Source organism: Myodes glareolus, chromosome 26 (genome assembly GCF_982192425.1).
Source record: "Myodes glareolus chromosome 26, mMyoGla1.1, whole genome shotgun sequence".
Classification (NCBI taxonomy): Eukaryota; Metazoa; Chordata; class Mammalia; order Rodentia; family Cricetidae; genus Myodes; species Myodes glareolus.
Genome location: NC_142051.1, coordinates 24,537,980 through 24,552,957, shown reverse-complemented (window position 1 = coordinate 24,552,957; position 14,978 = coordinate 24,537,980). Strand labels below are relative to the sequence as shown.

At 35.5% G+C, this 14,978-nt stretch overlaps 1 protein-coding gene across 1 annotated transcript in view; it reads right to left on the bottom strand.

Moving 5' to 3' along the window:
• Acss3 (acyl-CoA synthetase short chain family member 3) overlaps window positions 1-14,978 on the bottom strand; it is a 161,697-nt gene that overhangs the window by 5,403 nt on the left and 141,316 nt on the right. Inside the window, exons 12-13 of the mRNA XM_087902008.1 lie at window positions 13,074-13,155; window positions 10,880-11,002 (exon numbers count right to left, since the gene is read on the bottom strand). Of these exons, the coding sequence (XP_087758134.1) occupies window positions 10,880-11,002; window positions 13,074-13,155 (205 nt within the window). The remainder of the gene's footprint in view (window positions 1-10,879; window positions 11,003-13,073; window positions 13,156-14,978) is intronic.

Here is a 14,978-nt window from a genome sequence, read left to right as displayed (position 1 = left end):
CATTGGGTATTGTGAATTAAAATTGTTTGTGGTTCCGGTTAGCTGGGGCTGAATAAACAAGAGACCAGAACTACTAATGCAAAATTTTGCTTTGCTGGGATGCGTGATGCTGGTCAGCTGAAGCTAAGAAACTCGTGGTGAATAAGGGAGACCAGCATCACTGAGGTGAACTCTTCTGGAAAGTGTTCCCAGAGAGCACAGAGAAGCTGTGTTCCAGAGGTGGCCAAGGTTGTACCTCGTGCTGACAGCCAGATTTGGTAATGTGTAAGCGTAACCCTTTTGAAGGCATGGAAGTGTTATAGGGAGCACTTGAGGTTTAGCACGACGAGGGGGGCAGGAGAGACCATGGGTGAAGGTGCAGCCACAGTGGCCGTTGAAGACCCAGGACTAAAAAGGTCATGTAAAGAAGTTGAGGCTTGGCACTATGAAGATAGTCTATGAGAGGCTATCGGTGAAAGAATAGCCCAGTTACAACAAGGACTCCAGCAGTTTGAATGCCAGGACCATGGGAAGATCGACAAGAAGAGCAGCAGCAGTGAAGTGGAGCCAGCCGGAGCCTGGAAGACAAGCTGTGTGTGCTGCAGAGGGCAGAGCTGGAGAAATGACCCAAGCCCCTGGAGGGGTCCAGAAGATCCTGAGTGAATCCCAGGTAAATGGACATTGAGTTCTTTATTCTGGTGGAGCTTGGTTTTGCTTGGTTGAGACCGTGACAGTGCCCTGGTTCTTCCCTCTTGAAGAAGGTATTTAATTTTGATTTTAAAAGGAGCCAACAGTTGAAAGACTTTAACTTTTTAAAAGAGATTGGCAATTTTAAAGGAGTTGAAATTTTACTATGTTTGCATTTATAAGAACTTGGGACTTTTGAAGTTATTTAAGATCTTGGAGATGAATAAGAAAGGAAGGGTTGTGACTGAAGTGTGATTTGTTTGTGTGTCGGGTTAATAAGGAGTCAGTTGTACTGGGTAGTTTAGTCAATATGACACAAGTTAGAGTCACCAGAAAAAGGATGCTCAGCTGAGGAAATGTCTCCTGTTGATCTAGCTGTAAGACATTTGCACATTTAGTGATCAATGGGGGAGAGGCCAGTCCATGGTGGGTGGTACCATCTCTAAACAGATAGTCCTGGGTTCTACAAGAAGGTGGGGTGAGCAAGCATGGGAAGCAAGCCAGTAGGTAGCTCCCCTCCACGACCTCTGTATCAGCTCCTGTCTCTGGGAACATGCCCTGTTTCCTGACTTCCTTCAGTGGTGAACAGCAATGATAAAGTGGAAACTGAATTAACCCTTACCTCCCCAACTTGCCTTTTGGTCATGGTATTTTGTCCCAGTAATAGAAACCCTAACTAAGACATGGAGTCTATTCTATCAGAGAAAAAAGTTGTTAAAAAGTCATCATAAAGCCAGGTGGTGATGGCACACGCCTTTAAACCCAGCACTCAGGAGGCAGAGGCAGGCAGATCTCCATGAGTTCGAGGCCAGCCTGGACTACAAGAGCTAGTTCCAGGACAGGCTCCAAAAGCTACAGAGAAACCCTGTCTCAAAAAAAGTCATCATAAATGTTTAATTTTATGGCCATGTAGCTATAAAAAGGGATAAGGTATCTGCAAAAGGATTATCTAAATGAAAGATAACACTGAAAGCTGCTAACATCACCCAAGGATATGGACCTCAGAGATAGTTTCCCTTAGCATAAGACAATAAGAAGATATTAGTAGGCATTTGCCAGTCAAGGAAGATGGGACAAGGGAAAATCTCAGTGAAACTACCCAAGATTGATTCAGATCATGAAATAAGTGAGTGAGGCTGAGGAATAGAGACCAAACAATGGTGATGGTAGAAGAGAGGCTGCTACTTACGAAAGTGAGCTGTTTGGAGATTTGATTCAACTTTTAGAAGCACTGGCAAGGAATGTAGCAATTTCAGGAATAAGAAATGCAAAGTCAGAGTGAGATTTTAAGGTATATATTTAGAGTAGGCATAGAATTACAATAAATTAAGCAGAAAGTGGAAACTCCCTGCATAGATCACGCCCTCATGCGTACACAGCCTGCCTGACTCATGTGCATATTTATACATCTTTGCTATAATCTATAGGTTCAGACAGTTTGTGGCATATATCACCACTGTACAATACACAGAATAGCTTCATTTATTTCCAAATGTCCTGTCTCTTCATTGCTCCTCCATTTCCATGATCCCTTCTTGACATTAATCCTTTTGCTCTACCCCAATTCCTTCTCATAGGACCATAAAATTATAACCTCATTGTTTCTATTTTCAGATTGACCTTTTATACTTAAGTATAAGAAGATATTTTGAGAAACATGAACTTTTATATCAGTATGGAGAATAGCAAACTATTGAGGGAAGGAGGTGTCTGTTTAGACAGGGTAACATACTAAGGGTCTTATAGTGTACTCATGTTGGGGTAGTAGATGTAAAAATATCACATTAAGAAGCAAAACAGATAATCTTATGTGACAGTATTTAGTGTCTGTGTGTGAATAATCTAGAGAGATTATGTAAAGATAATAAGAAAACCCTAAGATATGAACTTGAGTAGGTGGTTGGAAAAGATTCAGGTTTTTGTTTGTTTGTTTTTGCTTTTTTAAGCTTGAAATTGCTAGACTTAGAAAAAAACACTGTGTCTTGCCTCGAGGTGGTCCCTTCAGATACATTGAAGACTCCTAAGTATAAAAGTTGTATACAGAACACTCATGACCTGAATATCACATGTAGACACAGATCATATTATTGAGCGAGGAAGTAGCAAAAAGAAAGTTTGAAGAAAATAAGGAACACTAACATCTAATGGATACTCACAAAAAAAGCATCTGGAAAAGTAGAAAAATCCCAAAAGATGCAGGGAATGTGTGTAAAACAAACACACCAGAATTAGGAAGGTGCTCACTTAAGACCCAAGTGTTCATTTTTACTTGCCATTGATTTCCTTTATGAAACCATATTAAAACTGTGCTTTCTCTTTTCAAAACCCTTGGAACTCTCAATAAACACAAGATATTTGGCACAAATCCAATGTGTGACCTCACACAGCCCCAACTGGAAGTGGTAATACAAATCACGACAATATCCCTTCTCTGAACGCCTGGCTTGTGTTTCTGGTCACACAGCTGTTAACTCCTACAAATGCAGAGAATGGGGCATGCTAAAGAAGTGCTTGAAGCAGCCATTCCTTCTTTGTCTCCAAAATCTAAAAAGTTCTGCTGCAGATACACCATGCAGTCTGTAAGCCAACATATTTAGCTACAACTTCTAGTCTGTTACAGTTTCTTTTCTCAAAATTTCCCGTTTTTATAACCTTATTTTTTTAAATTCCATATGTTGAAAATGCAGAGATAACTTACTTCCTGATTTTATTTTTTTGGTAGTTACTATAGTCAGTTGCCAATTATGATAAAATAACTTACTCAGAGCAAATGACACATAGATTTGGTAGGCAAAATAGCGTAATTTTGTTTTGATGAATGAAAATGGCTCTTTTGCTTTACTAGCTAGAGTCATCAATGAAGTGTTCCTTGGTGCCCCAAGCCTCTGTAACCTAGTTTTTTTTTAACATGCTGATGTAATCTCTTCAAATGATTTTTATTTAAAATATTATTCAGCTATTTTGCTGCCTAGTCTGTATGGCAATACCACCAACTAAAAATAAATATCAAAGCTTTCACACTGTACATTTTTTCCATTTAACATTTAATTGCTACACATTTTTTCTTTAATAGTGACACATTTTGAAATAGGATATCATTGTTTGCTTTTTAAGCTGAAAGGATAATTTATGAATAAACCACATAATTCCCTGGAATATAATATCAAAGTGTTTTATTTTATCTACTCAGGTAAATTTTTAGTTTGTAAGAATACAAAGCCGTTTTCCATAAACAGGTGTCAACTCTAAATAAAGCTCACTGGAACAATGAATATTATGCTTTTCAACCATTCAATAGGTACTATAAAGGAAGAGAGAAGAATTCCTTGGTTGCTGTACTCATAATATTTGCATAGTAGATAATAGTTTGAAATGCACAATTTAAAAGAACAACATCATAACACACATTGATGATATCTGAGAAAAAGAAGCCGATCAAAATTTTATGGAGAAGACAATGAAAGCCCTCTCTGCACAGCGCCTCCACATGAAGTCAATGAACTATTCATAGTAAACTTGCCTTAAGACGAAAGACAGGAGTACAGCATAAAACATGACTGTCTTGCTAAATATCTGCGATTGTTGTTCCAAATATGGCCATTTTTCTATATGTTTTAATGAATTTACGGGATTTTATTAAGTCTCTAAGGAAACACACTCAAGTTTTGAAGTTATGTTTTTAAAAATATTACATATAAGCAATGTTAAACAGACTCAATAGGTTGTATTTAAATGTTGAAGTGTATATGTGTGCACACGTGTACGTGTGTGTGTAACAATAATAATCATAGAAAAAGGTGCTATGAGTTTGAGAGTTCAAGAGAGGGACATGAAGGGAATAAGAAGGGAAATAACAGAAAAAGTTAGAAGGAATAAAGGGGAAAGGATATAATTTTGAACAAGATATTTAAAAAATTATTTTAATTTAAAAAATATTTCAAGTCAGTCATCCTCGATGTCATTTCATGAGAACTGTTGGTCTCCATGGTCAGAAAAAAAGGAGAAGCTTTTTCAGTTCCTCTGCCACTGGAGTACTCTAGTGCATGGTTACAGACGTTCTGCGCCTACTGAAATTTCCAGGGGTCTTTAGAGAGGATGGGCAAATATACATACATGGAAATAGACCCAATTGTCTTGGCATCATCCTTAAAATAACAAACAAAATAGCTAACTTTGCAGAACATTGTGCTTGATCAAAATAAACATCCAAGGGAAGAATCTACAAAGAGTCTGCCCCAGGCTTCCCAGGCAGCATTTTCAGAGCAGATTCCCATACTCCCAGGGATATTATTAGATTAATTAACAAACTTAAACTTTTGCTACAAATGAAAAATGAAGGCTGAGAGTCCAGTGTTTTTCCCACAGTCTCTGTCTACAGCAGTAAGAGAGAGCTGAGGAAGAGAGAACATGCTGGTTCCTGCTCAAGTTGTCTCACTAAGCCCAAACCAGAAATTTTCAGTCCCAATTTTCATGAGGACACTTTGAACTCCCTCCAAGTTTCTCAGTTCACCAGCTCCTTGCTAGGCTTTCAAAGATTAATCAAAGTTTAAAATAGATCTTATTGCTAAGTAGTCACAGGAGGCTATTTCATGCACTGGGGTCTGCAAGAATAATGTCCTTTTAAATTTATAAAAAGTATTTGACAGCTCCATTTTCTTGTACAAAGAATAGAAAGATCAGAGTATTCTAAAGTATTTTGGGCAGTAATTTTCATAGATTATCAGCTGCTTTTATGCTCACTAATTTAATACCCTTTTAAAATTTTATTTAGCCCTTTGATTATCTAATATCAAGTGGTAAACACTGAAATCACATGTACATAAACAATAATAAACAGATGCTGTAAGATACATATATGAATATTAATATATCCATGAATATATAGAAATATATGCATACATATGAAAATAGGCCATGAATTTGAAAAGAAATGTATGGGAAAGTTTAAATAGATTAAAAGGAAAGAGGAACCAATGTAACTATACTTTAATTTAAAAAGATAAGATGTAAAAAATTTAAGAAGTTTTAATTAGTAAAACTAGAAAAAGGTAATCATTTTTTATCATACTTAAAATCAGCAATTAACTGTTACTTTTATAGAAATGGATTTTTCAATAGATTCAGGACCTTACATTCTTTTGAAATAAACTAAAATATAAGCTTCTGGTTATCACAAATCATAGCCATTTAAAAACAAGATAATCATATAATAGCATTAAAAGTCATGTGATATAGAGTGCGTTATAAGTCACCTCTCACTAAAACATATCACATATGATCTTCTTCTAGACGCATCAACATTCTAGCCTTGCTCATCAGGTTGGGCATATCAATAACAGAGAGTAAAAATATTAGAGAGAACATTGCACGCACATGTTGTATATTAATTTTCTAAGATATTTAATGGGAAACAGGGACATGCCTATGAGTAAGTGATTACACAGATATTCCAAATAAAGGGAAAACAAGCCAAATGTGAAATAAAGTTTCTTATTAAGCATAAATATTCAATAATAAGTAATCATTTATTTATATTAAGAGACATGTTAGATTCAAGGGCTAAGAAATAGTCTAAGACCCTGTAACAATATTTCTGTTGAAAATCAACAAGTAAGGTCTGCTTTCTTCATTTTTCTACTTTCTCTGCTCATTTGAGCTTGCCTGAATTCTGCTACACAATGAGGAGGATGTCAGTAGACCATAAAAATCCATAACATATAACCATATAATTGACTATGACAATAGTTTTCATCCTAAAAGTAAGGGAACTAAGAACTCTGACTGATAAGGGCTGTGCAAACATCACCTTCATAGTTTGATTAGCAAGGCTCCAAGAACAGCATATGGATTTGGGCATTAATCTTCTAGAGGCAAGAAATTAAAAGTTCATACAAGCGGAACCAGCATTTGCCAGCACTTTGAAATACATGAAGCAAAAATTTCCATTTCAAGTTATGACAAAAACGTTGTTATTTAATAGCAAGATATTATAATAGCACATGGTGGACATGCATTTTAAGACAGTGTGTGATTTTTTATTCAAGAACATCACACTGACTGACACTAAAGATGTCATTTAAAAAAAGATAAAAAAAATAAGGTCATCATTACAAGAAAAATTAAGTTGTTTAGTTTGACCTGAAGTCAGGCATAGCCATTAAAGAAGATGAACCTGCCAATTAAAAGGAGAAAAATGGGACTTTGGAATCTTTGGATCCTGATACACTGAATTGTTAATCATGCTAGCTTTAGGTTTTCCTTCATTGAATTTTTCTGTGTTTATTCCACGCAGTATAGGAACTATTCTGGAGTTCTCCTATAGGAATAAAAAAATTAAATAACTAGATCTACTTTATCTTTTCTAATGAGACTTATTACAGTGACTTTTTATCAGCTAAAATACCTACCAGAAGTTTCATAACACCTTTCTCAGTCATAGACTCTTCTGTAAAAATGGCAAAATTAAGTAACTATCAGTTTTTTCAAAGCTATCAGTTTTTTTTTCAATTTTTAAATTTTATTGCCATTATTCATTATATGCAGAGATAGGCATATAGGGACATTTTCAATGGTCATCATATATACTTTGCTTATTTTCACTTTCCTATACTTTCCCATTACCCCTATCTACACTCTTTACTCCTTCTATTTCCTATTTTTTCCAAGCATACACATACATGCATATATACATATATTTCCCGATATATATGGAAATAAATATTATATGTCCACATAAATACATATTATCAAAGGTGGAACTTCCAATAAGTATATACAGAAAAAGATCCAAGAAAAACCTGCTAAGCCTTGGCAGAGGCCCAAGTGAAGAAACAGAGGAAGAAGCCTTGAAGGGGGCCTTATCTTCCCCACTCCATAGCAATACTACAAAAAAAAAAAAGCAGGACTAGTTCCTGACTCCCAGACTCTCCACATTACACCAATTGTACATCAACTAAGCTGAACCTTTTTCTTCTCATGAGAAACAGAATACCCTGTGGGAGGGAGAACAGGAGTCTCTCCACTCCACACTAAAAACACTAAAAGGCTCACGGTTCATTGCATTCCCAATCAGGACCTATTAAAACCAAGAATGGATCTCTGCTGACTCACCCTGCTCTACCTCAGGACATGCCAGGATTCATAAAGACCCTTACCTCTTCTCTCCCGGTGAATATTATACATGAGGATACTGTGGAATGAACCCAAGTAATAGAACGACCAAGCGAAATGTCAGTTTATCATATACAAACCAATTAAAGGCAAATGAGAGCAACAGTGAATAAAGGCTTGATATTTGGATTCCACATTCGCTTTAAAGGCAGTACTCTATCCTGGCAACCAGTCATGAGACAAAGTAAAGAAATCAATAATTTTTTTGGATATGTTGAAGAGTGGGAGCCCAAGAATAAGTCACTGCAGGAAAAGGAAAGGTAAGAAGGGGACAAAGGCAATCACACCTTCCTGGAACAAGTTCTGCCGGACCAAGTGCAGATGTAGAAAGACATGAAATGAACTGTAGGGGTCTGAGAACTGAAAATTTTACTGAGAACCCTCCCCTCAGAACTTCTGTGTTGTGTAGCTGAGCGTAAAGGCGAATGCCAGAGACAGAAAAATGTAGAGCTCAATAAAAATAATAAATAAATAAATAAATAAATAAATAAATAAATAAATAAATAAATAAATAAATAAATCTCCTCACATTTTAGGTATGAAATGAGGAAAAGCACTACATTGGAAGGTTTCGGGACAGTCTGCAGTTTCTTCTATGTAAGCTCCACATTATAAAAAAATACAAAAAATATGTTTAAAAATTATATTAAAAAAGGCCAAAACAAACACCAAAATACTGCCTTGACACAGCTTAACTTGGAGGGATTACATCATATCTAATGCAGAAATGGAAATGATCAATTCTAGAACCCTTCTAGCCATCCTGTTGACTTTCGCCATTCTCAATGGTATCACATAAGAAATTTTATCTAGTTCAAAAAGCCCATAAAAATAAGAATTACCTTCAGATTTAAAAAGAGAAAAGAAACTACATTCAGATAGTGTGATTGTACATACACTATATCAAGATACCTAAAGGTTAAAAAAATATTTAGAATTAGTTACATAAAGTTAGCAAAAATAGCTTGGTACTTAAAATTTTAGAAAAGTCAAAATATTTACATTTACTAGCAATTAGTATTTGTAAACTACTTAAAGAATATACCCTACCTTCAACAGCTAAACATCAAATGCTTGACAACGGATCTGCCAAAATATGTTTACAAAACACATTATGAAAAAAAAGATCAAAGAATATCTACAGCAATGAGGAAGGATATAACACTTATGGATTAGAAGGTCAAAGTCATTCAGATATAAACTCTCCCAAGGCAATCTGTAATGTAATATATATGGGTTTTACTGTAGCAATCAACATTGGTGAATGGATTCATTGTAGCTGCAGAAAAACTCATCATGTCTATAAAAGTAGAATAGCCAGAGAAGCTAAGATGATATTGAGAAAGAGTAGCAAATGCAGGGAACATACTACTTGACTTTAAAAATCCTCCTCAGGGCTACAATACCAATCCAGACTGGTCCTGGAGAAATGGCAGGCTCCTTGACTAATGAAACAAGTGAGCTGAAAACAGACCATTCGGATAGCATCAGCTGATTTGTGGCAGATAAGCTAAGATTATTTAGCGGGGAAAAGGAAAATCATACTGGTAAAACAATATTACTGAAGCACCGATCAAGACATTTCAAACCAACAGGCATATTTTTCAGACATTTCATCAATATATATATATATATATATGACAAATAAGTACTTAAATCTGTTCAACATTGTTAATGGTTACCTCAATCCAAAATATACCATAATGAAGTATCATTATCTATCTATTTTAATGGTTTAAAGATGAGTAACAATACCAAGGTCTGTAAATGATAAGAAGAAATAATTGCCAAACGTTGTCAGTGGGAACACAAAATAATGTCTCCTAGCCTAATGAAACAGCTGAGCTAAAAATAGACTACTCAAATAGCATCAGTTGATTTGTGGCAGATAAGCTAAGATTATTCAGTGGGGAAAAGGAAGAGTTTCACAGGTTATTATAAGCATACATAGGTACTCTCATACTACCTAGAAAATATACTGTAAGTATACAGCCTATAGCAATGAAAAGGCTGTTGAAAGTAGGGTATATTCTTGAAGTAGTTTACAAATACTAATTGCTAGTAAATGTAAATATTGTGACTTTTCTAAAATTTTAAGTACTATTTTATGTTTTGTTAACTATATGTAAAAAAACCTGAAATTGAATGCATGTAACAAAATACTATTTCATAAAATTGTCCACATTAGAACAATCCATTTGTCCAATGGATTAATAGATACATAAATGCATCAGAGCATCTAACAGTGTAATTCTACACCAGAATGTCAAACGACCAAAAATCATGGATGTTCAAAGAAACTCCAATAAATAACCAATCCATTATATTAGAATAAAAACTCTAGTCCCAAAAGGTTGCAAAACTGTATTTATGTTACTTATAAAAATTGTATGTTAGTAGCAAAGAAAAATCCAGGGTTGCCAAGAATTATGAGGGTCAGAATATAAAAGTGATATTAAATAATTCATGTGAATTATTGAATGTTGAAATACTTATATTCTTTCTTCTGATGATGTATACAAGAATCTATATACATATAAAAACTCAGAGTTTGTACAATGCAATAGTGTTACCTGATTTCATTAAAAATTTAAATAGAGAAAAACAATTGCAGATGCTTGTATAAATTACACTGAAAAAATTCCAGGAATTGAGAGCAAAACAAAAAAATTTAAATAACTTGAGGACTAAAAGCAAGGTTGATTATGAAGGAGTACTATACTGTGATGCTAAAGATGGGTAAGCATCTGGTAGCAGGCAGCAAATGTACAGAGGCATTTGCAGAGGGAACAAGTATGTACAAATGCTTGTAATGTCTCACCAAACATGTAGGAAGGAAAGAGTCAAGTGTGGATAAAATAAAAATCCACACAAGCGGAAGAGGCAGAAAGACAGAGAGAGGTAGGGGTTGGAGAGAGAAGAACCTAGCTTTTCTCATAAATGAAGGTGTGGTCAGTTTCCATATGACTGAACCTCAGTATTTCAACAGTTCATCATGGCTCATTGACACTACTTTGTATAGAACATCAGTATTCATCAATACCTCTTCAATAGCACCTGCAGAAATCCTGTGGCCTGCAACATTTATTACATCATCCACCCGGGACATAACATATAGGTAACCTTCCTCATCCATGTAGCCAGCATCCATAGTGTCATAGTATCCCTGAAAGCAAGAATGCATAGATTTAGTTAGCAAGCAGTGGTAGGCAACAGCATGATCATTTTTCAACGCTTGTTAAAGTATAAAAGGGGACAAAAATTGATTTATTATGAGCACTTGACTATTTCCACAAGCTTTGAGGTTAAATTGCTTTTTGTTTTGAATCCTAACTAGATATTTTTGCTCAGTTAACAACCAGGAATAATTTAAACTGTCCTTATATATGTTCAAGTCATGTATTTGAACTTGGAATTATAAAATTTGTGAACCCAAAGCCTTTCTTTAATGGAGAAGTTATGGCTAAATATTTCTGATACGTTTTGGTATACCAAGAGAATTTTAATAAATTAAAATTTATTAAAATTTATTAAATAAAATTTAATAAAGATTTCAAGTTGTATCTATTTCAAAAACTTTCTATAAAAATTATAGAAAAAAATCACGTGTTTACTGACTTTGATTATGATTGAACTCAGGCCTCAGTGAAATTTAATAAACATTATTGACATATAATATTTCACCAATCTCTAAGTAATATACCTTTGTTTAAAAATCGCAATAGAAAAAAAGAATCAAGAAAAAAGTACAAAGAAAATTACATATTATTGTCTTTAATTTGTCTAATTTATTTGACGCTTGTATTTAAGCCTAATCTCTAAACCAAATCCAAATAAATGACTTCTGTATCTGTTAATCTTTCTAATACTTGCTGTGGTTCTCTGTGAAATGAGTAAATGCAGTCCTTTTTTACCAGACTTCAACAAGTTCGACAAAATGCGGTGTATGGTGGAGGGCGGGTGTAGACACACACCCTCATGAACTGCAATTCTTCCTGTGTGCAGTATTTATGAGAGGCCACTTGGAGTAACAGGGAAGGGCAGGCTACGTTGGTCCTAGGCTCAACCCTTTCTCTTCTAACCTGAATGAGCTGGATTAAGTTGTTTGGCCCATGCTTTTATTAAGCCTGGAGAGGACAAAAGAGGTGAGGTCAGGAAGTAAGGCACATGTCAAGGTAAATTGCACATGAGTGCAATTTAGCCATACACTGGAACTTAGAAGAAACTTCTGATCTTAAAGGCAATCCTGCTAAAACCCCATGTGCATATCACTTGCCATCATTAGGTGATAATGAATTGTATCTGTACTCTGATGAATTACCTGTGGCCCATCACATAGACTGAATTGGTTGACTGGAGTCAAGACAAATGACAAATATTTCTGCCACACTTGATCAGGAGAATGTTTAATCTTGGCTGCTGAGGTCACTTGTCTCTGAGATGTCTTTCTAAAGAAAGCTACTCAATCCTTGTCATTTTTCTGGTTGAGTAGAGCATCCATCTTTCACTCCCATACAATAAAGTCAGAATGCTAAATACTCGGACTCATGGCTTTTATGAAATTCTCATCATTCCTTTACTTTACCCTGGCACATAATAAAGAAGAGGGGAGGGCAAGATGCTGCTGTGTACCCTCACCATGTTGCCATGAAGGTAGGGCACAGATGAATGACAAACTAACACCCAGGAAGCCAAGCTTGGTCACCTGGGTCACAGGAGTGAGAAACTGGGCTTTATGGATACTGTCTCTAATGTGTAAATTTACTTATTTTTAAATGGTATTTTAAAATAAAAGATTAAGAAAGGCTGCCAAAGCTAGATAACGGGATGGAAAATACATTAGACTTCACTCATTAACTAAGTGTAGTGAGTTGTCCTAATTAATGACTTTCTAGCTCTGAACAGCTGCTTGCTCTGAGTCCGTACAGAAGAGTCCAGTAAAATGTCCAAAATTATTGGAGCCCAATGTTACTGGATTTAATTTTTAAATATTCTGATACTTATAGTTAGGAAGAGTGAATGAAAATTCCCTGTGTGTAGAGAATGACAGTAATCATCCAAATGACTGGTTTGGATAATTCTGACTTGGTCACTGTTATCCTTGTACCTGGAGGCTGGTTTGTATAAACTTGAAGAGTTCTGTTTGATCCATGATCCTAGAAGCATGTTGCTTAAATTACTACCCCCCCAAAAAAACATAGCAAGCACAGAAAATTTAAGTATATTAAAGTTCTCACGGGAAATTTCTCAAAGTATAAATGTTTGAAAGCTTCCTGATTCTTCCAGAGTCCCGAAAAAGCCCCAGGTGGTAACGGCAGCCTTATACAAACACAGGAAAGATAAAATTACTATGAATAAAATAATAAAAACAATCAATAATAGCTATTAATATTTTACATTGCACTAAAATGATACATTTTCTCATTCAAATGCAGACCATTAATTTGCTGGGAAGATCATGTTTAATTTGAGGGCAAGTAGAGTACCATAAAATAATACAATTATTTAAGAATTATTATAGTTTTTTAGCACTTACACAATATCAAAATACTAATAAGCACACTATATCAGTGGAAAAGTAAATTATATAAGAACAACACTTCTATTGTAAAAAAAATATTTTTTGCAAAGTATCAATATATCAGTTTTCACCTTTGTCTGCATAATGGAATATTTTCATTTAGGTACTTAGTATATGACCTCATTTTTATCATTTTTATTCCTCTCCCTCTTTGAAGCTGCCTTTCACTGAATGCTCTTCTTTCTTTTCAGGACCACTGAGCCCTGTATATTTTATAACTCCACTGAACGCATGAAAACATGGAGCATACAAAATACAAGGTTCTGTGTTTCTTTTCTATATGACCAATCCCATACTGCATTCTTTCCTTTCTACCATCAAATTAGTGTTATTTGAAAAGAGATGGCCCACACGATGTTTTCAGGGCCAAACTGATGAGACGGGGGTAATGGGGTCACAAGGTCGTCCCAACATCAGGAATACATGACACCGAATTTTATTCCCACATGTATCAGAAAATGTTAATTGAAGTGGGAGCACCTGTTTTACCTCTGTGGGCGTCGCTTCTGGCACTCCCCTTTTCTACCACGTTCAGTCACCCCACGGTAAGCTCAACTTCCCTCATACTAGGACTTTTAGTTCTCTCTTTAAAAAAAAAAAAAAGGAATATGCTAATATTTCAAGACATTATGTAATTGCAGAAAACGCATGGGAAAAGCACTTAGCACTCACAAAATGCAAGGCAACAGCAAAAGCTGTAGAACGCTGACTCACTGCTATCGTGGCAACCCTGACCATTAGCGTTCATCATTTAATCTGTTTAAAGGCAGCAGGCCAAGGCGATAAGACCCCTAGGCTCTTTCAAATGACTTTACTACACTGATCTTTCTAAATCGCCATGCAAATATCCTTGCTTTCTCAGTTTGTTCTAAATCAGTATGCTAATGGTGTGCAAAAAGGAATAAAAGTCAATTTCAGACACTGAAATATAACACTAATATAACAACGTCCAATAATCAAGTTAAGGGCATCATTGAGATGCCAAAAGTACAGACGTAAAATAGACATTAAGTGGAAAATCAAATCCTACAAAGGACCAGGGGATCAGCAATAATGGGTGAAGCAGATTATCTGTTAAATAAAAGAGAATAAACCCGATGCGGATTCACATTGATGAGGTCTCTGTCAATTTTTCCAACAAAAATATGTCAAGGTATGGATCCCTTTCTAACACTCCTAGTATCCTTTTTGGACAGACAAATAGTTTAACAACATTCTCTTCATTACATTATGAGAAAAAAAAAGGAAAATAAGGCTGGAATAAGTAATGATGACTGGCATCCATCCGGGTGGAAGGATAACAGAGACTTAAAGCATGTTGGTACAGAGGAATGTGTACCCGGCTCTTCGCACGCATATTCCCCGTAATGAGAGCGGTGCATACTGAGGAACCTATTGTTAAACAATCATATTTCTCTTATTGTATCCACATAAAAGTAGGAATTCTATTTCATAAGCATCAGTATGACGTCCCCATAATTCCAACACCCACCTAACCCCATCCCTCTTATTCTAACGAAGCTCCTGTTCAGGTTTCAAAATACAGCCCCCTCTTCCTTTG